This window comes from Rhinoderma darwinii, chromosome 7 (genome assembly GCF_050947455.1).
Source record: "Rhinoderma darwinii isolate aRhiDar2 chromosome 7, aRhiDar2.hap1, whole genome shotgun sequence".
NCBI classification, from domain to species: Eukaryota; Metazoa; Chordata; class Amphibia; order Anura; family Rhinodermatidae; genus Rhinoderma; species Rhinoderma darwinii.
The window spans coordinates 117,285,068-117,310,049 of NC_134693.1; the positions used below are offsets into that span (position 1 = coordinate 117,285,068).

Sequence of the window (24,982 nt, forward strand, 5' to 3'; positions counted from 1 at the left end):
TTCTGCTGTGTAAAAATATGATGCGGAAAATACAATGTCAGCCTATGGGAAAAATATTCTGCAACTCAGACAGATTTCTCTATTTCTTGCGTTGCAGAATGTTTTCCCATAGGCCAACATTCTAACGTTTTCCACAGCGCTACAGAAATACAAGTACACCATGTGTGCGTGTTGACCCGAGGAGAGCCAAAGTTCTTGGTTTTTGGAACTCAAAGGGGTCCCAGCCTGTGGACGTCCACCAATGTCATCCACTGACAAGACTGCGGAACACGCCTTGACTGCAGCTCGCACTTTCTTTTTACGTGTATACATTCTACTCGCCGTATGTTTGACTACTAATTGCTCCTTTTCCTTTTTGTTTTTATTGTTTTTGTCTTGTTGTAACCTTAACTTCGTTTTCAGACCATTTGACATATTTATATTAGTGGCGATTTTTGCCAATTGTGTGGCCTTAGCTGTTTACATCCCATTCCCCGAAGACGATTCAAACTCCACCAACCACAACCTGGTAAGACCTCTGGTATTTCTCTTTTTGTATATTCCACTGAGTTGGATCAGGGTAACAATCTTGTGTATCATTGAATGTCAATGGAGGATTACATAATGAAGGAAGCTGGAATTTTATATTGTGGCTGAAAATGTTGCAGATTTCCTGGCAAACTGGTATGAATCGCCTCCTGTCCATGTGCAGCTTGTTTCATGACAGAGCCAGGCGGATGGGCACTTGTGAATTAGATTTGTGGAGGATGTTTTGAGGGTTCATAAACAGTCAAGCTCTGTGATGTCTCAAGTGTACGTTCGTATGACGAGGAGCCGTATGTAAACCGCGTATATGGAGACGGCTGAGTGTAAAATGATTCGATTATGTCTTTCATATGGCTTCTAGTCTCTGCCTTGTATGTTGAGACACTCTATAGTACTAATTCTTATCACACGTACAAATTTGTACTGGAAATAAGATAAATGTCATTTTGTTGTACAATATTTAAAAAAAATAAAAAATAAAAGTCTGGAAATTTATAGCTGACCACATTGAATAGCTTCTACAAAGTTCCCACTCCTTGATGGGGTTGTCCACAGGATAGGTCATCAGTATATGATCAGTGCGGGTCCGACACCCGAACTCTGCACTGATTGGCTGCCTCTGCGTGCCAGATGTTTTAAACGGTATGCAGTGGTTGAAAGTCGGAAGCAGATGGCTCCGACCACTGCATAGCGGCCGTTCTGCAGTTCTGCTCATATTCATTTGAATTAGAGCAGAGCTGCAGTACTGCAGCTCTGCCACTATTCCCTGACTGGAGCCATCTGCTTCCTGCATGGACATCCGGTGCCAGGAGGCAGCCAGGGAAGCTGATTGGTGCAGGGTCCGGTTGTGGGACCCCCATTGATCATATACTGATGACCTATCCGTTGGATAGGTCATCAGTGGTCCGCTTGTGGACAACCCTTTTAAGGGGTATTAACATTTATGTAATTTCAACAGGATTTGCCGTAATTGTCTGATAGATGCGAGTCACAGCTCTGGGACCCGCAACTATCTTGAGAACGGGAGTCCCTGACCCCTGTCCCCACCTGGTGAGGCGGCTGCAGGACGCTGTTAACACTATGGGGAATCCGTGGGGAGGTGGTCGGGATTCTGGAAACAGCCGAGCTTACTGAGCTACTCTGTTTTCATAACTACCATAGCAGGCAAAAGCAGGGTCAGGGGACCCCCGTTTTTAAGATAGTTGCTGGACCCAGAGCTGGAGCCATATCTATCAGACCTTTATGGCATTTCTTATGGATATGCCATAAATATCTGAGATGGGAATACCATCTTTATATTTTAAGCTTTAGGATGACCGGTCAGCTCTCCTGACATATCTGTTTTATTAAATACTTGTATTCCCCATAAAATAACACTTGAGATGATGGAGGGGACTGCCCTCCTCTTCTAATGACTGAGATGTCAGGGTTGTTATTGACCACGGCACCTAATTGCCTAAATGGTCGGGATCGGAGTTATCTCTGATCTCGGCCGTTGCAGTGAGGTATTGACTGTAACATGCAGCCGATAGACGATGTGTATGGAATGGGCTCAGCCTGTGAGCCAACTCTATACCACCCTTGGCGGCTGTGATGTACAGTTACACCACATGTCGCCATGGGGTTCGAATTACGGATACCACTGTTAAGCATCCGTTTAAAGCACACTTTGCCCATAGACTATAATGGTATCCATTTAACGTAAACGTCATCAAATACATACGATAAACGTATACCAGTGGCGTATACAATACAGTAGCTAAAGCCACCCATAGACTCCCATGTTAAGGAATACATATGCCGCACAGTATATTTTTTGGGGCGGGATCCATCGGAATCGGAAAGCGTAGTCTACTACACTGTTCCATCCTCAAAAAAAAGATTAACTGACGTATACTACCCTTAGGGAGCCCTAAAGACACGTTTAGCTTGTAGGCCGGAAGCTTTCATGATGTACACGCTAAACGTAAGGTCAGAACGTGATGCGAGTCAGAGGTGTGCGCCTATATTGAGGTGGTCCTGTGACCGCCAGCAGGTTTATGGCTCCTTTTAATATGTGTTCTCAGCATTTTCCTGTGTGATCTACTTGTCGTAATGAAATGTTCAGTCCTGTTATGTAAAACAAAGCACTTGTCGTCCGCAATGCAAGTGGATGCCTGCAGCGTGCTTCAGTCATTTTGACTACTTTGTGCAGTATGTGTAGACGATCTTGCATACAAAACATGTTTATCACGTGAGCATAGCAAAATATATTCACTGCCATCTGCCTATAATTGATTTCTATAATACAGTATATAACCAGGGTGGCTCGGGGGTGACAAGGCCCCTGGGCCTCCATTGTGCGGCTTCTGACGCCCAACCTCATGTCAAACAAGCGTCCAAGATTCAGTAAGATCGTTCTACATTCATGGCACTGTCTTTGTGCCAGACTTGTCTTCTCCAGGACTGACCTCTGTCTGTAGAGATTGGCACAGGAGGAGAGAGCTTCAGTCACATACATGGCTGCTGGGTGGCCGCTCACACGTACATTTCTGTTAGTGGAGTAGGTTACAGTGTAGAACCGTGGCATAGATGGGTATGTTGGCTGCCACTATGGCTGGCACATATGTATGGACACTGCTTTGGATGGCCCACTTGTATGAGCAATTGACATGTACAGTATATGGGCACTGTTGTAGCAATAACTAATCAGAGGGTACTTCTATGTTGCTTGCATAATATTATGGGTTACTGATGGAAATAGTGATATGGGCACTGTTGTGGCAATAACTATTCTGGGGTACTTCTATGTTGCTTGCATCTTATTAAAGGTAACTGTTTGATGGCCATAGTGATATGGGCAGTACTGTGGGGATACTATTACTTGGCTGACCATACTATTTGGAGTACATTTTATGGGCACAATGGTGGGTAATACTATGAGGATCTATTATGCGGGGTGTATTCTGTGAGCACTACTATTTGGAACAAGTAAGCAGCTTCATTTGCATCAACCCTGGGTACTACAATTAAGAACACTGGATTTTCTTGAGGTTATAATTAAAGTTGTTTTTTACGGTGTGGTCAAAATAATAAGGGATAAGGCTCGGGTGAGACTGACATCTGAAAAATTTGCAGTGGGACATGCTTCTATGCTTCCATATTTGAGGATCCTGAATGGCAGCCAGACACCAATGGGGCTCCCAGAAGACAATTTGCCAGCCGCCACTTGCATAAAAAAAACATTCTGGGTGCTTATTAAATCTGGGATGTAAAAAGGAGGCCAACAATAAGAACAGCTTAAGCTCTTGTTTAGACGAACGTGTAATACGTCCGTGCAACGCGCGTGATTTTCACGTGTGTCGTACGGACCTATGTTAGTCTATGGGGCAGTGCAGACAGTCCGTGATTTTTTCACAACGTGAGTCCGTTGCGTAAAACTCACGACATGTCCTATATTTGTGCGTTGTTCGCACATCACGCACCCATTGAAGTCAATGGGTGCGTGAAAATCACGCATGCCACACGGAAGCACATCCGTGGGACGAGCGTGATTCGCGCAACAGCTGTCAAACTATGAATGTAAACAGAAAAGCACCACGTGCTTTTGTGTTTACAAACATCCAAACGGAGTGTAATAATGATGGCGGCTGCGCGAAAATCAAGCAGCCACGCATCATACTGGGCTGACACACGGAGCTGTTAAGTGCCTTTTGCGCACGCAAAACGCATAGTTTTTTGCGTGCGCAAAACGCACACGCTCGTGTAAACCCGGCCTAAAAGGGTTCTCCGCTATGGACAATCCCTTCTTGCTGAAAGAACTTCTTGGCAATAAGCAGTTCATAAAGTGTCCGCCTGCTGGGACCCCCAGCGATCATCTGTAATCTGTGGGAAATCCTGGCAGTAAATTCTCAATTTCCATGCAGCGCCACCACAGGTGAGGTTTAGCAATACACAGTGCCCATTTATATCAATAGGTTATATGTGTAATGCAGGACAGGACAGGTCCTCCGGGATAAGAGACGCTCTCTCCACTCTAGCCAAGAAATGAGAACCCTGAACAGGGGACCCCCTTAGTCTTCTCTAATAGGGTATATGAAAATGGGTTTTCTAAACGGAAAAACCCCTTTAATGTTAACATGAATTTTTATTTGTAGTTAGGCGCTTATGTTTTGAGTTTAAACCCGACTTCTCCTTTAATTAGATTTAATATGTACATACTATAGAGGCAGACCATGCGGCTGCAATGGGGTCCCTTGGGGAGCGGGAATCTATTTGAGGTCCCCATTTTAATGGGCAGAACCTGCACTTGGATGTGATTTTTGAAGCGTTTTCAGCGTGTTTTTTGGGCGAGTAATTACGACTCCCATGGACTATGGGAATTAGGTGCGTTTTACGCAACAGGAATTAATTAACCTGATGCTTCTATTTTTACACAAAGCGTTTTTTAAATGCGCACGGAAAAAAAAGTGTCGTATGCACTACAATGCGTTTTTCCATTGATGTCAATGGAAAGTTTATAGCATGCGTTTTCGTCGCGGAAAATGCGCCAAATACACGTCGTACAAGGCCTTACCAGTTTTTTGGAGGAGCTTCTGAAAGGGGCATAATTTTTGTCTTTGCTATGGGGCCCCTCGATCCTTATGCACAAGATTGATGGAAAAAAAGATGAAGCTCGTGATCACTGTGCATAATGAAAGGCGAGAGTGAGAAAATAAATGCAGATCCAAGGAAAGAAGGAAACGACAGAGGACAAAGGAGAATAATTCTAAGCATTTCATGATTTGATGGAGCAGGACCCTGATCCTAGTTTTGCTATGGGGCCCCATGTGCTACACCCAATCAGTGGCACAGATCTGCATTGGTCCAAAATGATCATAATCGACCCGTACACTCAGCCAAAAATCTGTGCATGTAAATATAACCTTAATTTGCAGTTTAGTTTATTGAGCGACTAAAGCGGCAGCCTCTTCGCACTGTATTTGGCACAGACGGGGCTGGCATGACAGCGGCACATATTAGTAAATACAGCTGTGTATGGATGGATGACTGGATACAGCTGTGATTTTACAATCAACTGGGAGGGCATCGGCCCCTCGTGTGCTGTAATTGTCACAAATAGGATGATTGTGCCCGTATACTTCTGATCTATTTAGTAACCCATCATCCACTGGCTGCCTCCCTCCGTGACGGATGCCCTAATCCTCCTACAAATCTTCCCCGTTACTCTACATTCTGAGCTTATTTCTTGTAGTGCAAAGTTTACATTGATGCTCCAGTTTCTTTAATGTGTTTTATTTATTCATTATTCATGCGATTTCAGTCTAATCCATAGAGATCACTGAGAATGAGCAAGACTTCTGAAATAGGGCTGGGTAGGAGTATATACCGTATCCACCGTACATGATTGTTCTCTTTGAGATTCATGTCTGATTGCATTTCTCATTCAAGTCCTTTAAATCAATTTAAGTTTCCAGTATCATTCCTTTTAGTATTTTAGGTGGCCACTGAGGACTCTGGCAGCGTTTTTTGATGTATATATATTCCTTGTCTGATGTCTTAAAGTAGAAGTTGCATTGGACTCTTAAAGGGGTTGTCCGGGATTAGAAGAACATGGCTACTTTTTTCCAAATCCAGCTCCACACCTGTCCACAGGTTGTGTGTTGTATTAAAGCTCAGCACCATTCACTTCAATGAAGCTGAGCTGCAATACCAGGCACAACCCATAGACAGGTGTGGCGCTGTTTCTGAAAGAAAGCAGCCATGTTCTTCTAATCCTGGACAACCCCTTTAAGTACATGATCACCACCTGTAGTTACGAGAGTTGTCGTTTTCTGTCATTTGTTACAAAGTCAGCCGTCCTACAGCTATATGTGTTTGTTTTTTTTTGGAAAGCGGAGTAACAATCAGTATGGTCACCATTTAGAGTTCTCTCAGAGGTTGTCACCCTGCTTGACCAGACTGCTGAATAGCAAATTATCTTCGCTACGCAGAGATATGAGAGCAGTGGATTTATTACTGCTGGACTAAACATTTATCATTCAGGACTCTGAGAAAGCTGGGTGACAAGCAATGTAGCTGCTTTATAGAGTTCCTACAACGGTTGGCACCCTGCTTTACCTCACGCCTGAATGGCAGATCATCGTAGTCATGCCGGTATGTGTATGCCAGGAGAGATCTGAGTAAATAACATTGTCTCTCTTAGATGTAATCTATACACTTAAGCCCACGTCATTTTTTATTTCCCGTTTCTTAAATAGCGCCAACATATTCCTGAGCGCCGTACAGTCACTATTCACATCAGTCCCTGTTCCCGATACGGTTCACAATCTAATTTCACTCTTTCAGACACACATAACGCACCAGGGCCAATTTCTGAGTAACTCATCAGTTGTTTTTTGGGGTACAGAAGAAAACTGGAGTGCCCAGAGGAAACCCACGCAAACATGAGAGAACATACAATCTTCACCACCACTATATTCCCTATGAAAGTCGGTACATTACAGATAAATAGGGGCTATTAGCCTGTTTACAGCGTGGCCCCTCATGGTGACACGGCGACCCCCCCTTTTTTTCCCTCCTGTTTTCCTTCAGTTCCTTTTATGGTCATTAATTAAAGGTCATTTGGTTTAACCCTCTTTTTCCCCTATTTTTATTTGGTACTTACCTGTATGAGGTCAGGTTCAGGTCAGTGATGCCCCACCCACTTGGTCTTGGCACGCACAGGTTTTGGAAAATTCCTATATGGCGGGAAAATCTGGTGTTTTCATTGGTTCCCTTTGGTAAAAAGGCGGGAATTATATATTCCCAGGTTTTGGAGTGGTCTGCTGCCCGTCTGAGTTGGAAGAAGAAGAGGAACATCATCGCCCCGCCCCCTCCCTTTTATTGTCGCGGTATCTTGTTAGTGGGGGGTTAGTCGCCCAGTTTATGGGTAGACAAGGTCATGAATTATTGGTATAATATTTATTGGTTTTTAATATTTATTAAAATATTTGGTATTTATTACAAGTTTAATATTTATTTATTCTATTTATTATGTAACCCCTTACGTTTTTAGTATGTGTGTTTGGAAGGTTGGGTGGCGCTTGTGTTACCATGTAGGTGGCATCCAAAGAAGGCAAGGTTGCAACACTGCTAAGGGCGGTTATTTAAAGCATATATCTGATTTACAGCTTAAATTGGTTGTCCAGGATTAGAAGACCATGGCTGCTTTCTTCCAAATTTAGCAACACACCTGTCACAGGTTGTGTGTTGTATTACAGCTCAGCCCATTCACTTCAATGGAGCTGAGCTGCAATACCACACGCCACCCATGGACAGATGTGGCGCTGTTTCTGAAAGAAAGCAGCCATGTTCTTCTTATCCTTTACAACCCCTTTAAGTCCACTCAATACCTGAAAATTCAGGTATGACTTGAGGTAATTCTAGTAACCCACTCCTCTCCTTCCAAATCCTATTTACAGATGTCCAGGAAGCTGAGATAGATGGAGTTGTTTGACACGGTCCTCACACTCAAAAACTGATGATCAAGTGACTCCTGGTGACCAGTGTCAGGACTACGGTACTACCGCACACATCTGTCTCCTGAACCCCTTTTGTGTGTGTGTGACATGAGGGGAGTGGGATATTGAGGGTATTGTTATTAGGTCTTTATAACATGATTGTGTCCAATTTGAATCTGCAAAAAAAGGACCGTTTTTCATCCATCTGAATGTCCGTGTTGCATTTGTGTTGTTCAAACGGATGTCACCCATGTGCTGTCTTTTTCAAAAATTTATTTACCCAGCTATAGGCTTTAAAAGGGAAGTCTGATCTGCAAAAGCGGACCACTAAAGGGCATGCTGTGAGTTTCTCGCAATGGACACGCTCTCCGTAAAAAAAGAACGGATGTGCGTATAGCCCTAGTGAATTGCATGGGTCAGTGTTCTGTCCATTGTTAAAACTAACAGCACATATACGAGAAATGTGTTTGTGTGAATTAGACTTCGTTCACATCTGCGTCCGGGTCCCATTCTGACGTTACGTCGGAGCTTCCCGTCAGAACGGAACCCTGACTGAAACAAACAGAAACCATAGGTGATTTCAATGGTGACAGATCCTGTGCAAATGGTTTGCGTTTGTCAACATTGTTTAAGGGTTCCGTCCTTTTGACAGAATGAATAGCGATGTCTACTACGGTATTGATTCCGTCAAAACCACGGAACCCTTGCACAACGGAGACAAACGGAAACCATTGGCACCGGATCTGTCACCATTGACATCAATGGTGATACAAACGATAACCCATGGTTTCCGTTTGTTTCAGTCAGGGTTGCGTTCTGACGGGAAGCTCTGACGAAACGTCAGAATGGGACCCTGATGCAGATGTGAACAAAGCCTAAGGCCTTAGGCCCCATGCACACGACCGTGTTTTTGCGGCCGCAATTCCCCCGAAAATCCACGGGAGAATTGCGGCCCCATTCTTTTCTATGGGGCCATGCACACGACCGTAGTTTTTGCGGTCCTTGCACGGCCCGGGAGCCCGGACCGCAGAAAGAACGGGCATGTCTTATTACGGCCCGGTTCTGCGGTCCGGGCTCATTGAAAACAATGGCGACGGCCATGTGCATGTCCCGCGATTTGCGGGCGGCCTGCGGCTGACAGTCCGCTGACAGTCTGCAGCCGGCCGACCCGAAAATCACGGCCGTGCACACGGCTACGGTCGTGTGCATGAGGCCTAACACCTACATTTTCATTCTTTGAGTGGACAGGACAGTTGACCAGACACTAGTTGGAGCTGATAGAAAGATGTTTGAGTGTTATTGCCGCACTTCTAATGATTGGAGATGTATTTTCCCTCCAGTCATCACTAATATTATCATACCATCTGCTTTTTGTTTTTAGCAGATTTCATGTTTATAGAATTGGTCTGTACTGAAGAAGGGGAAAGCACATTATTCTTAATAAGTAAAGGGGTGCCCGTACAGTTAGTTGTACCTTTTGTATGGCCCCTGGCTGCCATGGCAACCCGTCGGTGATCGTTTTCACGGGCTGCCGATCGGTGACAGTGGAAGCCCCCGCCCTCTGTCAAACCACCTAAATGCCACGGTCACTATTGACCGTGGCTTTTAAGGGTTCAAACAGCCAGGATTGGAGAGTTCTCCAATCCTAACCATTGCAGCGGGAGCCCAGCTGTCATTCACAACCGGGCTCCCGTGGTGATCAAGCGGGCACAGAAGCATACATCTACGGCGCAATGCGCGAATGGTTGCCTTTCCATGCTGTGCATGTACGTGATTATGCTCCAAGTTAAAGTGTATGGCCTAAAACACACAACGTTTTTTTGTTTGGCAGAAAAAAAATTCCCTCAAAATTTCCTCCTGGATTTTGAGGCAGATTTTGGCTATGTTCACACGGAGTATTTTGGGGGAGGAATATCTGCCTCAAAATTCCGTTTGGAACTTTGAGGCAGATATTCCTCTCCCTGCATGCCGATTTTCGCGGCGATTATCGCGCTGTTTTTCGCCCGCGGCCATTGAGCACTGCGGGCATAAAACAGCGAGAAGTACGCTTTCTCCTGCCTCCCATTGAAGTCAATGGGAGGTCAGAGGCGGAAGCGCCCGAAGATAGGGCATGTCGCTTCTTTTTCCCGAGAGGCAGTTTTACTGCTCGCGGGAAAAAGACGCCAACGCCTCCCATTGAAATCAATGGGAGGCGTTCTCGGGCCGTTTCTGCCGAGTTTTGCGACGCGGTTTCTGCGTCAAAAAACTCTGCAAAATACCCCGTGTGAACATAGCCTTTGAGTGTTTTTTACGCTTTTTTTTTTTAGATGTTCTTTGAAGCGATTTCTTTCAGGCTTTTTTTTTTTTTTTTTTTAATTAATCAAATGCAAGAACCGTGCTCCATTAATACTTCCCATTAATTTAAATGGAGGCTTAGAGGTGGAAACCACTCCAAGCTAGGGCATGACATCATTTATTTTTTTCCGCGAGTCGTCAAAAACCGCACGGGAAGAAAACCAGCTCTACCTCCCATTGAAATCAATAGAGGGAGATATCGGTCATTTTTTGCCGCTGATTCTGACACGGTTTGCGCATCAAAATTGGCACCAAAAGACTGTGTTACCTAGGCGTTACGCCTCATGCACATGGCAGAGCAGTGAGTCGGAGGCTATAGAGCGGCATAAGGAGTTCTCTCTGTGTGCTGTCATATGGGTCTCTGTCGGATGCCATGCAGTATGTCGGAGGAATTTGTCCCTAGAATTAGAGCCTTCGTATTATGGCATGTGATGGCGCAACAAAATCCCCTGTATTTCTGCATATGAAATTGAAAGCATTTGGAAGCACGTAATACAGCCATGTGCATGAGGCCTAAGATTTTGGGTGAAATCGCCATTATTTATAAATTACCATTCTCCCATATTGAATTAAATCTCAACCTTGCAATAAAAATTTGAGAATGGCAAAACCCTGACACCGACAGCTTTGAGTGAACCTGGCTGTATGAAAGCAAACCTCTGATTGGTCGAGCAGGCCAAGCTATATTTATGGCTTTACAGACCAATAGGGAACTGTAATATTGAATGTGTGATAGTATTTTGTTAATCTGTCAGGTTTTCATACGAAGTAACGTTTTTTTGTTTTTCTTTTTGTTTTTTTGTTGTTGGTTTCTGCTATTATTTTTTTCTTTTCATCTTTCCATTCTGTCCTTCTACAAACCTCTTATGATCCAGGGATTAGGCTTGACTTGGAAGTTATCAGGTTTCTTTCTGAGGAAATAGGAATCTATTTGCATATCAATGAGTCTCTTTATAAAAGGAAGAAAAATGCAAGATCATAAATATGTAAATCTAATGGAGTTTATCAGATCAGTGCCAAGAACACTTGTGATGTACGGTTATCCAAAATCAGTCAATTTCCATCTATTGGAGGTTATAGGATTAATCAGTGCTGAGCCTAACTGGTTAATGCCAGAAGAGAAAGGTTTGCAGCTCGCTATATAATAATGGCAATAACGGCTAAGAATGCCAATCTCGGGAATAGATTTTTTTTTTCCATCATGCTCATTTGTATGGACAGGATACCATAGTGTGTATAACATGTCCATGGACTAGATATTAGGAAATCTACACTGACCCTCTACAGCCCTCGTCCCTCCGACTGGTACCTAGGAACTAAAACGTTACAGAAATCGATCATCAATTTAGAGCAGCGTGTTTGCAGATCAGTTAAGCAACCTTTATCTATTTTGTCTACTCATAAGTCCCAGTGTTGTAGTCATGGACATCCTACACAGTCGAGTCACATTTTTATGACCACCTCCTACTTTTGACGTCGGCAGCGCGTAGCCAATGAAGGAAGTGACGTTAGTGGGCCGGCCTGGTGGGTATATAAAATGTTCGATAGGCTGTCTGAACACATATCCCTCGTTGTTACCATGGGTAAAATCAGAATTGCAAAAAGGGATGATTATTGGCGTCGGGCCAAGGGTGACAGTATTTCTCAAACAGCCCAATTTATGAACAATTTGCATGCTGCTGTGGTTACAGTGTATCGTGCGTGAGTGGTCAAATGGCACCATTGGTTATAACCGACGCGGAACCACGTGCCATTGATGTTAGAGGTGAGCGTCGGCGACGAAGGTGCGCGAGGGTCGAAACGACACGTTACAGTGGAGCAGCTCACTGTGAAAATCAACCAGGGGGCTACCAGATGTGTGTCTAAAACAACAGTTCAGCAAACCCTACTGTGTATGGGGCTCCGATGCAGACGGAAAAAAAGGCTTCAATTTGCACAGCAGTATGGAAATTTAACAATCGATGATTGGCAAAGGGTTGCCTTCGCCGATGAGTCACCTTTTGTACTTCATCGAACAGATGGACATTGGCGTGTCAGGCGAGAAAAATCAGAGAAACACATCATGCAACCATTGCTGGAAGAACACAAGCTGGTGGCGGCAGCGTTATGGTCTGGGGAATTTTTCCATGGCATTCCGTGGGCCATTCATCCATGTGGAAGGCCTTCTCAACCGATTTGGGTATGAATCCATCGTTGGAGATCACGTCCACCCATACATGCTGTTTGTCTTCCCTGGGGAAGATGGAATTTTCCAGCAAGACAATGAGACATGTCACACGGCTAGAAATGTCCGACAGTGGTTGGAAGTGCACAACCAAGTCTTCCAAGTACTTCCTTGGCCCCCTAATTCGCCAGACTTGAACCCAATTGAGCATCTCTGGCACCACCACGATCGTCTTGTTCACTCTATGGACCCTCCCCCACACACCCTCCAGCAAATGTGGGGTGCACTGCAGTCAGCACGGCTCCAGATACCTGAGACAACCAACCAGCATCTTATTGAGTCACCCACAGCCCGTCTAGCTGCTGACCATGCTGCACGCAGCGGTTACTCTGGATATTAGTTGGTGGTCATAATAATGTGACTCCACTGGGTATTAGTCACAATAAGCAGTTCTGGATTAAAGTCTTGAAAACTAGGACTGGATAAATCCTGGTAGCCAGGCAGGGTCATACATAGAGGGAAGGGGCCCTCATACAAAGATTGGGGCCCTCTTCTGGTACTGGTGGACGCCATCACATTCCTAATCACCTGAGATAGGAGGACCTAATAATGATATGCCCCATTCCTTTCTATGATCCCCAAGTTGAGAGGGATTAGGCCCGTATCGAGGGATTGGACGCATGGAGAGGGATCAGGTCTGTGGAAATGGCATCCTCAGGAGTCCCTGCACGTTATAGCATCCATGGCGATGTTTGCTAGGTTCAGCGTCTGCTTTATCAGGCAGTCAGCCATCGAGAGCTCTCTCAGTAACGTAAAAGCTTTTCATAGGACTGCGAAGCACACCTACGTTGTGCAGTCAGATGTACCCAATACGATGATAGGTGTACTGAGGACGCACAACCATCATCGAGTCACATGTTAACCACTAACTTCTGATGCTTATGCAGTTTCATATGGTCATACATCAATATTTTCCCCTAATATCTCAATGTATGGAGCATTCCAGTATATTTTTTTGTCAGAAAAAAACTTTGCATACTTCTGTATAAAGTACATAATACACTTCTATAGGATCTGTATTATGGCTACGTACAACTCGGAGGTTGTACAAAGCCATAATACAGCCATGTGCATGGAGCACTCACAATAGGGCTTCCACTGACGTATGTAAACCCTCTGCTTTACTTCCATATGGCTCCGATATTATACGGAGGCATACAGGGCTACTGTATTTCTGTTAAATTCCGTACGTATTTGACTAAAAGAAAAACATGTCAGGCTCCTTCAGACTCCATAATAACGGAGCTTTACAGGATTCATGCACGAGCTCTGAATGTTTATTTTACATGCTTGTAATTAAAAATCAAATCAAAATCAAAATTTAAAAAAAAGAAAACAAATGAAAGAATTACCATCCCAAACCACAGCAACAGCTTTAGGCTGTGTTCACATCAGCGTTGTCTTTCCATTGAGGGGTTCCGTTTGAGGTTTCCGTCAGGGCAACCCCTCAACGGAAACCTTCGCTTCCGTGTGCATCACCATTGATCTCAATGGTGACGGAAACATTGCTAATGGTTTCCGTTTGTCACCGTTGTGAACGAGTTCCGTTGTTTCGACGGAATCAATAACTCCGTCAACTGGGCTATTGATTCTGTCAAAAACAACGGAACCCTGTCACAACGGTGACAAACGGAAACCATTAGCAAAGTTTCCGTCACCATTGTGATCAATGGTGATGCAAACGGAAGCTAAGGTTTCCGTTGAAGGGTTCCCCCCGACGTAAAGCTCAGACGGAAACCCTCAACGGAAAGACAACGCTGTTGTGAACAGGCCCTTACGCTGGTTACCGAACACCATACAACCCTTTATAAATTCAACTTTATACTATAAAAAATTACAACAAAAATGTAAAATTTTATTATGATACTATAAAAGATAAAAACAATTCTTTAAAAAAAATAGTAAAAAAGTAAAGCCCTGAGTATTATGGAAAAAAAGAAAAAAAAAGTTAAAAAACATGACTGCAATAAAAAGAATAAAATAGCTGTCCACACAACATGTAATAAAAAAGCTGAATAGTGTCTGGTGATTAATAGTGGAAATGAAGTAGTTAAGCGGTGAAGACCTTGTGAAATTCAAATGAAATTTGTCACGTAAAGAAAATGTGAACGAGAACATTTAACGCTGTTGTTGAGTTATTAATAGGGCTGCGAGCGCTTTGTTTGATAATGAGATGGTTAGATTTGATTTGTGTGGAACTGTATTAAGGTAATGTGATTTCTTTATTTAATTGTTCACAGGTAGACAAGCTGCTGAGATTAAGATTTGGTGAGGATTATCTGTGAATGAATTAGGACACGAGGTTAGCTGCGTGTCAGGCGCTGTTCCATAGCGTTAAGGATGTATGCTCGCTTGTCTGCCATTTTTGGAATCTCTTTATTGCTTGGGGCACCTTCAGCACATTTGTGTGGAATAAATAATATGGGTCAGTACTGCAGAAGCACTGCTGTCATGCACTGTGTGCCTATATTGGTTATAGAAAGTGTATGGAGCACCCGTGTAGTCACCTAGTGGATGAAATTCTTGTTGCTTAGCAACTGTCAAATCTTGTTTGGGAGTTGTCTTGCAAATACAGCACATGAAGAAATTGTTAAATTATTGAGTGAACAGTTTCTATATTAGTTTTAGGCCTTGTTCACACTGCGCTAAAAATAAACGACACGTAAATATGTCAATAACGCTAGCGCTTTTTAAAATACAGGTGTTTTTGACGTGTTTTGTGTGCGTTTTTGGTGTGTTTTTTGCCGCATAATTAGGACTACCATACACTATGGGAATTAGGCCTGTTTTAGGCACCAAGAATTGACCTGAAGCTTCTTTTTTTACATGACGCGTTTTGTAAACATCCACATGTAAAAAAAAAAACGCGTCGTATGCACAACAATGTGTTTTCCCATTGACATGCATAAAGCGTCTCAAAACGTCTCAAAAACACGTCAAATTCATGCCATGTGAACAAGGCCTTAATGACTTTTAACAAGAAGCCAATTCAAACGCGGTTTCCGTATCAAAATCACCGTAAAAAAAACTGTGTGAACAGAGCCTTAGGTTACACTTGGGCTGCATCCCCCATGCCCCTTACCCTGTAGCATAACAGTGCAGAGACACCAAGCTAATGGATAGTACAACATGCAATGCCATCCTGTGTACCCGGGATACTGATGCAGGGGTGATGGTAACTTGTAGTAGGCAGAAGAGGCAGACTAGGGTGAAAACCACCCTAGGGGGCTGCATCTTGGACAGTAAGTTCTATTCTACGTTCATTCTCTGTTCTACAGTCTTTTAATTCTGTTTTTAACCATTCTCAGATCAGAAAATTTAAATGAGGTGTATTTTTAAACATGCTATGGATTAATATACAGACCCCCGGATAAAAGCCTAAAATAGATGGCTGACAAATCATTTTGATTAATTAATGACTCTGCTTTAACAATTGTAAATAGTTTCGTTCCGTCGCAGCCAAACGCTCAGGCCCAGCATGGCTCATGGCCCAATAGGACAGAAGCCTACAGCCAATCTCCTATCACTCTGCTCCCTACTTGTATAAGGCACGGAGTGACGCCACGTCTTTAGTCACACCAGAGAACTGTGTAATACTAAGGGTCATGGGAAATATGCGGAGATCATACTAGACATAACGAAGCCTTGTCATTAGCCTGATCAAGTCATTAAAAATCATATAGAGTTACTTCGTTACATTGTATTGAAATTGACTAATGAGCAACTTCTCTAGTCTAGTTATTAGGTCCACGGGAAGCAGAACCACGTACGTTGATTACATAACAGGAAACTGTACTTGTATCAGGCCAGCAGGTGACAACGCGGGATCTACACGTCCTTGAGCATATTCCTGGTTGTCACTCATGTGGAGAATGAATACACCCCTCCAGCATGTCCAATCCCACATGTGAAGGGGAGAGAGATTTCGTCAGGGCCCAGCTCATGATCTCAAAGTTCTCTGTATTATTTTTAAAAAAAAATGTAATATTATTTTACTATTATATCGGAGGTGACATGTAGAAGGATTGGACTTTGTATCGCCTACCAGACTTTCCCTTGTTCTAGTCTTTCACATCAAGATCAGAATTTGGGATTCTGATTTCTTTTTATCTTTCAGATTCCCTGAACCCTTTTGCTGATTTTAAGTACCAGACAGTAGCTGCTAAATGTATCCTGGATATAAGTGGACATGCTTGTGGTGTTATGACAGTATGGCACTAATGGGGCACTATATGTGCTCACACAATGCATCCTTAGTGCCATATTGTGCCCCACATATTACCATGGGAGAATCCCTTTAACTTAACTTTTCTCGCTCACACTTGGTGCCTGAATTTTTTTTTTGGCCTATCTCCTACATAGCCTAAATACAGAATCATTACTCCCCAATGACATTGTCCGGACACATGCGTTCAGTTTTATTGCAGGGTTAACATGCTTGGATGCACTGTTATAGTATGTTTACAGTGTGAGCTCTTACGTACAGCGTCAGTATAGTAAGTATGATCTCCATGCTTATTATTGTTAGCCAATATTTTACTTTTACTTGCCACCATTGGTGTGTATGTCCTTTCGACCAGATTCACCTGAACGAGTGCAAATTCGGATGTGAAAAACTGCCGTTATTCACGTTCGAGTCGCACCCTTGCGGGACACGTTTTCACGGATCCCTCATAGATTTGAGTCTACTGAGGGATCCGTGAAACCGGACGAAAAGTGGAGATGTCCTATTTTTTCACGGCCCTTGACACGGTCTGTTAAAACAACAGCCGTGTGAACAGCCCCATTGAAATACATGCGTCCGTGTGACAGCCGTTAAAAAATCAAAACGTCCGTCACACGGATAAGATATATGCTGGTCTGAATCTGGCCTAATAGTCAGCACAAGCATCTCCGTTGTGTAACACTAGAGTCGAATCCGTAAGAAATAATTTTTATGGTCTCCGTGAAATTGCAGATTGTATTTGTTTGCTGCTTAGACATCCTCTCCTCCATCTGTCTGGCAATGATATGAAAGACTGGAAATCTGATACTAACCATTGTGCACAGCTAAAATTCAGCAGGGATGTCGCTTTACTCACAGGCCACAGAACAAATGAAATCCAGTGCACAGCATAGTCTAATATTGGGGACACATGTCCTTATGTAAAGACAGATGATACATTGTTGTAACTGTGTGATAATGACCAGCCCGGCCGTATGTGTGATAAACACATATTAGGGCTTGTGCACATGTCAAAGTTATGTGTTCGGAGTCCGTAGGACATCACGTTAGAGATCTGTTTTGCAAAGTCATATGTATTCAGCATGCCAATGTTTTTAAAAAATGGTTTGTAATATGGTCGTGGGTATGCCTTACACAGCTACAGTCCTTTCCCGTTACATACGTACATATAGAAAACATCTGTAAGGCCCCATGCACACGACCGTAAAAACGCCCGTAATTACGGGCCCATAGACATCTATTGGCCACGGGTACCTTCCCGTTTGCTTACGGGAAGGTGCCCGTGCCGTTGAAAAACATAGAACATGTCCTATTTTTTTATTTTACGGGGCGTGCCACTATACTTTCTAATGGGAGCATGGCCTTTAAAAACGGCCAGATGCCCGTGGCCGGCCGTGCCCGTAATTACCGGTCGTAATTACGGGCGCGGTTATGTGCATGAGGCCTTATATGTATATAATTATGCATTCTATAGTTTAATAAAACTATATCTGTACTAAGACGTATTATATGACCTTATAGCCAGTGGTTGGCGGGGCATGTGCCTCGGGTGCTGGGTTTCAGGGACGCCAATAATTCACTATCCCCACTGCAAGCGTGTAAACTTTTTGGGTTGGGGGGAGGGGAGGAAGTAATTGAGTCTTTGCCCTGGGTGAAGGAAAGTTTAGTTATGCTTCTGGGTTGCACTATGCAAATAAGGGTAGGGCTACACGGGCGATATTGGCCACGACACAGGTCACGCGGCCAAAGATTGCTGTGTCGCGCTACCTGTATTGCAGGTAATAAAAGTCAATGTGGTTGCTTTGCGACCATCAAGTTACCGTAACACCACTGTCGCAAGGAATCCAACCCGCTGGACGTCTTGCAACTCTCTAGATTTATCAAATAAACTTAGTCATATATCGAAACTATGGCCTTGTTGGCCAACGCTATCAATCAGAGTCCAGCTCTCATTTTCTAGACTGCGCTGGAAAAATTGGAATAAAGCTGGCTCCCGATTTGTTGCAGTGGGCAACAAAGAAACTTTTCCCACAGTTTTGTAACCAAAGTAAATATAATCTTTTTGTCCTCATAACTGACACTTTTTGATAATATATATATAAATATATTCAATTTAACATCATTTTTATCTAAAAAAAAAAAACAAACCTCAGCTTGATCGTAAAATATTACAAAAATACCTTGGTAAGCTGGCAGCATAGGCAAGAACGTGGCAGATGAAGTTAAATGTTGAAATATGTAAAGTGATGCACCTAGACCACAGTAATAGTATTTGGGTATGTTCACACGCAAAACGAAAAACGCCTGTAAAATACGGAGCTGTTTTCAAAGGAAAACAGCCTCTGATTTTCAGCCGTCTTTGAAACCACAAATGTTTTTTGAGGCGTTTTTTGCGGCCGTTTTTTGAGCTGTTTTTCTATTGTATTGACCCAATGAAAAGCGGATCAAGAAGTGATATGCACTTCTTTTTACGGGGCTTTTTTTATGCACTGTCTTTTCAAACGGCCATGTAAAAAATGCCCCGTCTGAGCCCAAGGAAACGTTTTTCCCATTGAAATCAATAGGCAGATGTTTTAGTAAGCTAAGCACAGTACTCAATGTCAAGCAGCTGCTGCAAAAGCTAAGCTAATAGGATTTTAAGGTCTATAAAAATACCACATTTCAAATATGGGATTCAATTTGGCTCCACATTGTAAGAAAGGATTTAGAAGAGCTGGAGAGGATCCAAAAGTGGCCAACTAGATTAATAAATGGGATTGAAATTCTATAAATATGTGCATTGTCAATACAGAGAACTGGCACGTGATTTATTAATTCCATGAACTGTACAATGGTCATGGGGACATTCTTTGTGTGTGGAGGAAAGGTGATTCATAAATCAGTATAGGAAAGTGTAGTCAAAATAAGAAAGGCGAAGCAAAGGCCGATACAATGGCAGCATTAAAAAAAAAAGGCTAGATGCATTACAGTGAGAAATGGCATTGAGGGATATAATTAACTTAACAATGAATGATAGATAATTGATCTTTCTAGGGAATTTGTCCAACTGCGGTCAGGCCAAGTTGGCAACAGTTGGTCAGCGGGTCTGTGTGTTGCCCTGCTCTGGGTCAAGCAGCTAGGTCTGAGAAAGGGTTAACTTGAGTAGTGAGTGTCTGTTTTTTCAATGTAAAGTATGATGAAGTAATGTGCAAAGAATGTTTTCCGTCCTGTATTAAATGTCTTATTAGACGTTACTTTACAGCAGAAAAAAAATAAGACATTAATTAGATGAAATTCCGTGAATTCCACAATTGTTTTGCAGGAGACAGAATTATTTTTTTTCCTCCTATTTTTAGGTTTGTCACGCTGGAACATGAGGACTGACTAGAATGGAAAAGCTTTTTTTTTTTTTTTTTTTTAAATCCATATTCCCCAGGGCTGCTTATGAATTTGCCCAAAAAAAGTGAATAATTTATATTGTTTCAATAAATAATGAGTAATAAATAAGGTGGATGCAGTTTTGCTATTTAGGGTACAGTCCTACATAGTGGCGTCAGCATGCGACCGAAAGTGAACTTGGTTGCAGACACCGCTATGTGGGACTGTACATTTAGTCCCTTGGGTTAATTGACTGAATTCATTTTAACCACTTTAACCCCTTAACGATTAAACATTTTTTTTTATTTTTTCATCCTAGCATTTCAAAAGCCATAATTGTTTTTATTTTATAGCACTTTGTGGACTTTTTTGGGGGCGAGTTGTATTATTCAATGGCACCATTTGTATAATTTATTGATTTAGCTTTTATACAGTTTTTTGTTTTTTTTAGAGAGAATGCAAAAAAAAAACAAAAAAAGAGAAATTCTGCCTTTGTTTTTTGTTTTTTACCATGCTGTAAAAATAACATGTTTACTTTATACTATAACTTGGTATGGTGATACCCATTATGTATAGTTTGTTTTGTTTTTGTACGTTTTAGTACTTTCGCGCAATAAAAACATGTTTCATAAGAAAAAGTAACTTTTGTATTGCTACATAAGACTTTTTAATTTTTATTAAACTTTAATAAGCTAATTTTTTTTGTCCCACCGGGGGATCCTTTGATCGTTTGTATAATGCATTGGAAGCATTGACAGGCAGCCATTAGCAGATACCAATGGGGCAGTTATATGGCTGATCTGCTAGTTTGTATGGCCAATAAAATAGTCGCTAGTGTAACCAGGGAGATGTGCTGTTGACATGATGGAAATGTATTGGGACGAGCGATTTGTAGTAATAATTGTTCATCCCAATACATCACTAATCATTGTTCCTTGTGAAAGGAGCAAACGAGCGCCGATCATCGAGTTGTCTCGTTGATTGATGCTCGTTTTATATCGGGACGTGTGAAAGGATCCTAACTGTCTTTGTTGCCTATAACATACGTAGCTTTTTAATAAATTAAGTTCAATCCGCGCCAATTACCATCTCCATTTATGCAAAATATGCCATTATTAAGAAAACGTGGGCCATTGTGTTCCAAATGTACACGTTTTTGTTACTCTGTAGCTGCTCCAGACGATGTTGTTGTTCTCGGGTATCTAAGGGAGATCTTCATGCCCAAAGAACTTCCCGAGGGAAAGGCTTTATCGGATTGGTCGCCTTGCTGTTGCAAGTATGTGAATGTGCTGCTCCTGTGTTGGGGATCACTGCTCATCAGAGTTGTATCTAGGCTTTCGGGGCAAAGATTCAGTTAGCTGCCATGAAAATGAGCTCCTATCAACGAGACAGCTCATTGATCGGCGCTCGTTCGCTCCTTTCTCAAGTAGCAATGATCGGTTATGTATGGGGACAAGCGATCATTCCTACGATCGTCATCTACATGCATTTCCATCATGTCAGCAGCGCATCTCCCTATTTACACACGGAGATGTGCTACCGACCGTTTTATTGGCCGCATAAACAAGCAGATCAGCCTATGTTTACACATGGCAATGATCGTTTATATAAACGCTCGTTTGCCCGATCATTGGCCTGTGTAAAAGGATCTTGAGTCCATTATTTAAAGAGGGCTTTGTTGGCTCCCCCAGTGGCACCCAGCGCCCCGCCATACTCCGCCTAGCTACGCCCCTGTACACAGCTTATTTACAAACATGTCATGTGTGTACGTGAAAAGGATCGCACTGTATTCAGTATTCTCCCAGCACTGGACTGTAAAGCTGTACCTTGGAGTAGAGCTGTCAATCACACTGCATTGTCTCTCCCACATTTAGACCCTTCCATTATCAACATGACAGACCACTTCGCAGTGGTCACTTTGGGGCACGTTAGTATTTCGTTACTACGGTTACACAGTTGTCCTTCCTTTGTTATAGTATGCCATGATACATCAATGTTATATTCTTGGACGATCCCTTTAATATAAACTGTTATTTTCAGAATTACTTTTCCCTTTTATTGTTCTAGTGGTAATAAATGTCTTTCCTTTCACCGATCAGTATTACACAGGAAAGTCCGAGACACGAAAGAGCGACTGGGTAATTTTATTTCCAACCGATGTCATAGGGATCACTCTTCTATTTCGGTACTTTTGGATAATTATGGCGTTATTTTACTGCGGGGAGATCTGTGCCTTATACATAGTTAATGATCTGGTACAAGGAATGCCAAGTGCCAGCAGGACACGGTGTAATGTTAGTGAAGTCAGACAACTGGCATCAGTCCGGAAAACAGCAAGAGGACGGCTAACAGGTCACACCGCACGGCCCCATGTAAACTGCTCCAGTATAATGTGATGTTTGATACGATGCCGGTAAAACCTGTTATAGTTTACACCAGTGTGACACCTTCCCGATATAGGAACTGTGAGAATAATTCCAGCCTATGTTTAGATGATCTGTACTTTAAGTGAGTTCTCGTATATAGAACTGTGGGACAGAGGGAAAGGAAAAGTGTATTTAAAGTCAGGGGTGTAGCTAGAAAGAATACCAGGCGCAGACAAGGTCCTGATGCTAAGTAAAATGTAATCAGACCCCCAAATCAGACCAAAAAATAATTATTCAGACCCCAGATAAGACCCGACTATTCACTCACCTCGCCCCGCTCCTGGTTTCTCTTCGCCGGACATCATCAGGATTTTTGCTGCGCCGCTGAACACAATATCCTGATACTACCCAGGGTCGGGCCCCGTGTGGGCAGGGCACCCCCTGGCTTGGGGTGCTTGATGTGGCAGGGGAGTCTGTTGGGCTCAAGGTTTGGAGGCCTGGTCGCAACGGCGACCCCTGTAGCTATGGCACAGTTCATAGTGATTCTAGTTTTGTGTCTCCAACCACAATCTCTGTGGGACTGGACTACAGTTTCCTGCACAGAATAATACCAGAACTGCAGGACTGCCGTGATTGTGAGTGGGAGCAAAAATAATGAAACTTAGATTCTTACACACACGTCTCATTTATCAGAACTAACAGTAAAACTGGCCTTGTTGCTTATTGCAACTAATTAAAACTTAGCTTTCATTTCTTAAACTGAAAATGGAAGCTGAGCTCTGATTGGTTGGTTTGAGCAACAAGGCCCGTTTTCCTGTTAGACAGTTTGGAGCTGTTCTTTTATTCTGCATAATATTTAGTATTATATTATATTAGCAATTTGTGTTACACACTAAAGTATGTGGGGCAAGAAAAGCGGGATTGTAGTCAGCCATTTTGTAGCTTTGGAACTTTTGGTCACACAGTCATCCACGTGTAGACTAGTAAAGACAGACAGCTCCTTCTTCCTCATTTCTCCTCTACATATCTGTAAATCTTTTGTGTTTTATCTCATAATCATAATTCTTCAGCTTTTATATTTACTCAAATTAATACACAGGGCATACGTAGGGCTCTTGTACACGACCGAGTGCCACTCGGGTCGTTTTTCACGGCATCCGCGTGGCACCCGATAGTTTCCATGGACCCATTCACTTCAGTGGTAAATCGGGTCAGTGAAAACGAACCTGACTCTCGTATCCGTGGAAAGACAGAACATGTCCTATCTTTTCACGGCCGGGTCTCAGGCGGCACAAACGGTCGTATGCAAGAACCCTTAGGGTATGTTCACACGCTTAACAAAAAACGTCTGAAAAATACGGAGCTGATTTCAGAGAAAACATCCTCTGATTTTCAGGCGTTTTTGAAGCTGAAAATGAAATTTGGAGCTTCTTTTGAGGCTTCTTTTCAGACGTTTTTTGAGGCGTTTTTTGAGGCGTTTTTCATAGTGTTCAATAGAAAATCAGCTCCAAAAAACGCCTCAAGAAGTGACATGCTACTTCTTTTTACGGAGCATCTTTTTACGCTCCGTTTTTTGACAGCGAAGCGTAAAATAAAGGCTCGTGGGAACAGAACATCGTAATTCCCATTGAAAGCAATGGGCAGATATTTGTAGGCGTATTAGGGGCGTTTTTTCAGGCGTAATTGGAGGCGTACATACCCTTATACTACGCTAGGAACGCCCACTTGACACCCCACAAGGGTTAGGAATGCAGTATCCTTCTTTTTGCATTCTTTTCAATGGACGACGCAGTCCAACTGTAATTTAGTTTCTCGTACAAATAACTGGAAATACAATATAAAGTTTAGTTTGAATCCATCTCCCATCCAGACTAGAGTGCCCGGCTGCATTTTATTCTCACTTACACCTAGGGTCAGTTTTAGGGGTGGCAAACTGGGCAATTGTCAAGTGCACGGTTTCCTAGGGGGTACCTGTCTACAGGAGCCCCAAGACCAAACTAAAACGGCCCACCATTATTAAGCGGTATATAGTGGTGTTATTTGAAGTGTATTGAAAATTTGTATTGAATTGTAGAATTATGTGTGAACTATACGGCAGTATATGTGGGTTACTTCAGGGAGTATTATTTGGATATGGTATAATATTGACCCTGCTTACACCAAGGGCACTTTTCTTTTTCTTACCTATTCTTTACATTTCTCTAAATTCCCCTATAGCATGATATTACCCTTTTATTACCCTAAATAATTTTGGAAAATCTTAGAATATGAAAGTGTTTTAGCCACCTGCAAAGTTCTAAATAACTTTTTTTGGGAAAAAAGAGGCCCAGTGCAAACTGCTATGAGTTTTCTTCATCTTATTGATCCTGTTCTTCAGCCGGGTACACGCTGACATTTTAGCTGACAGTGACTCATAGTCTGTTCCTACAGCAAACCGGGCTGAAACACAGTTAGGAATAAGGATCACTGG

The 24,982-nt window shown here is 42.7% G+C and overlaps 1 protein-coding gene across 10 annotated transcripts in view; it reads left to right on the plus strand.

Annotated features, from left to right (window-relative positions):
• The window catches only part of CACNA1D (calcium voltage-gated channel subunit alpha1 D), a 267,753-nt gene that overhangs the window by 27,389 nt on the left and 215,382 nt on the right, over positions 1-24,982 (plus strand). For all 10 annotated transcript variants that reach the window (XM_075833887.1, XM_075833890.1, XM_075833888.1 and 7 more), the window contains exon 3: positions 403-508. In XM_075833887.1, the coding sequence (XP_075690002.1) occupies positions 403-508 (106 nt within the window). The remainder of the gene's footprint in view (positions 1-402; positions 509-24,982) is intronic.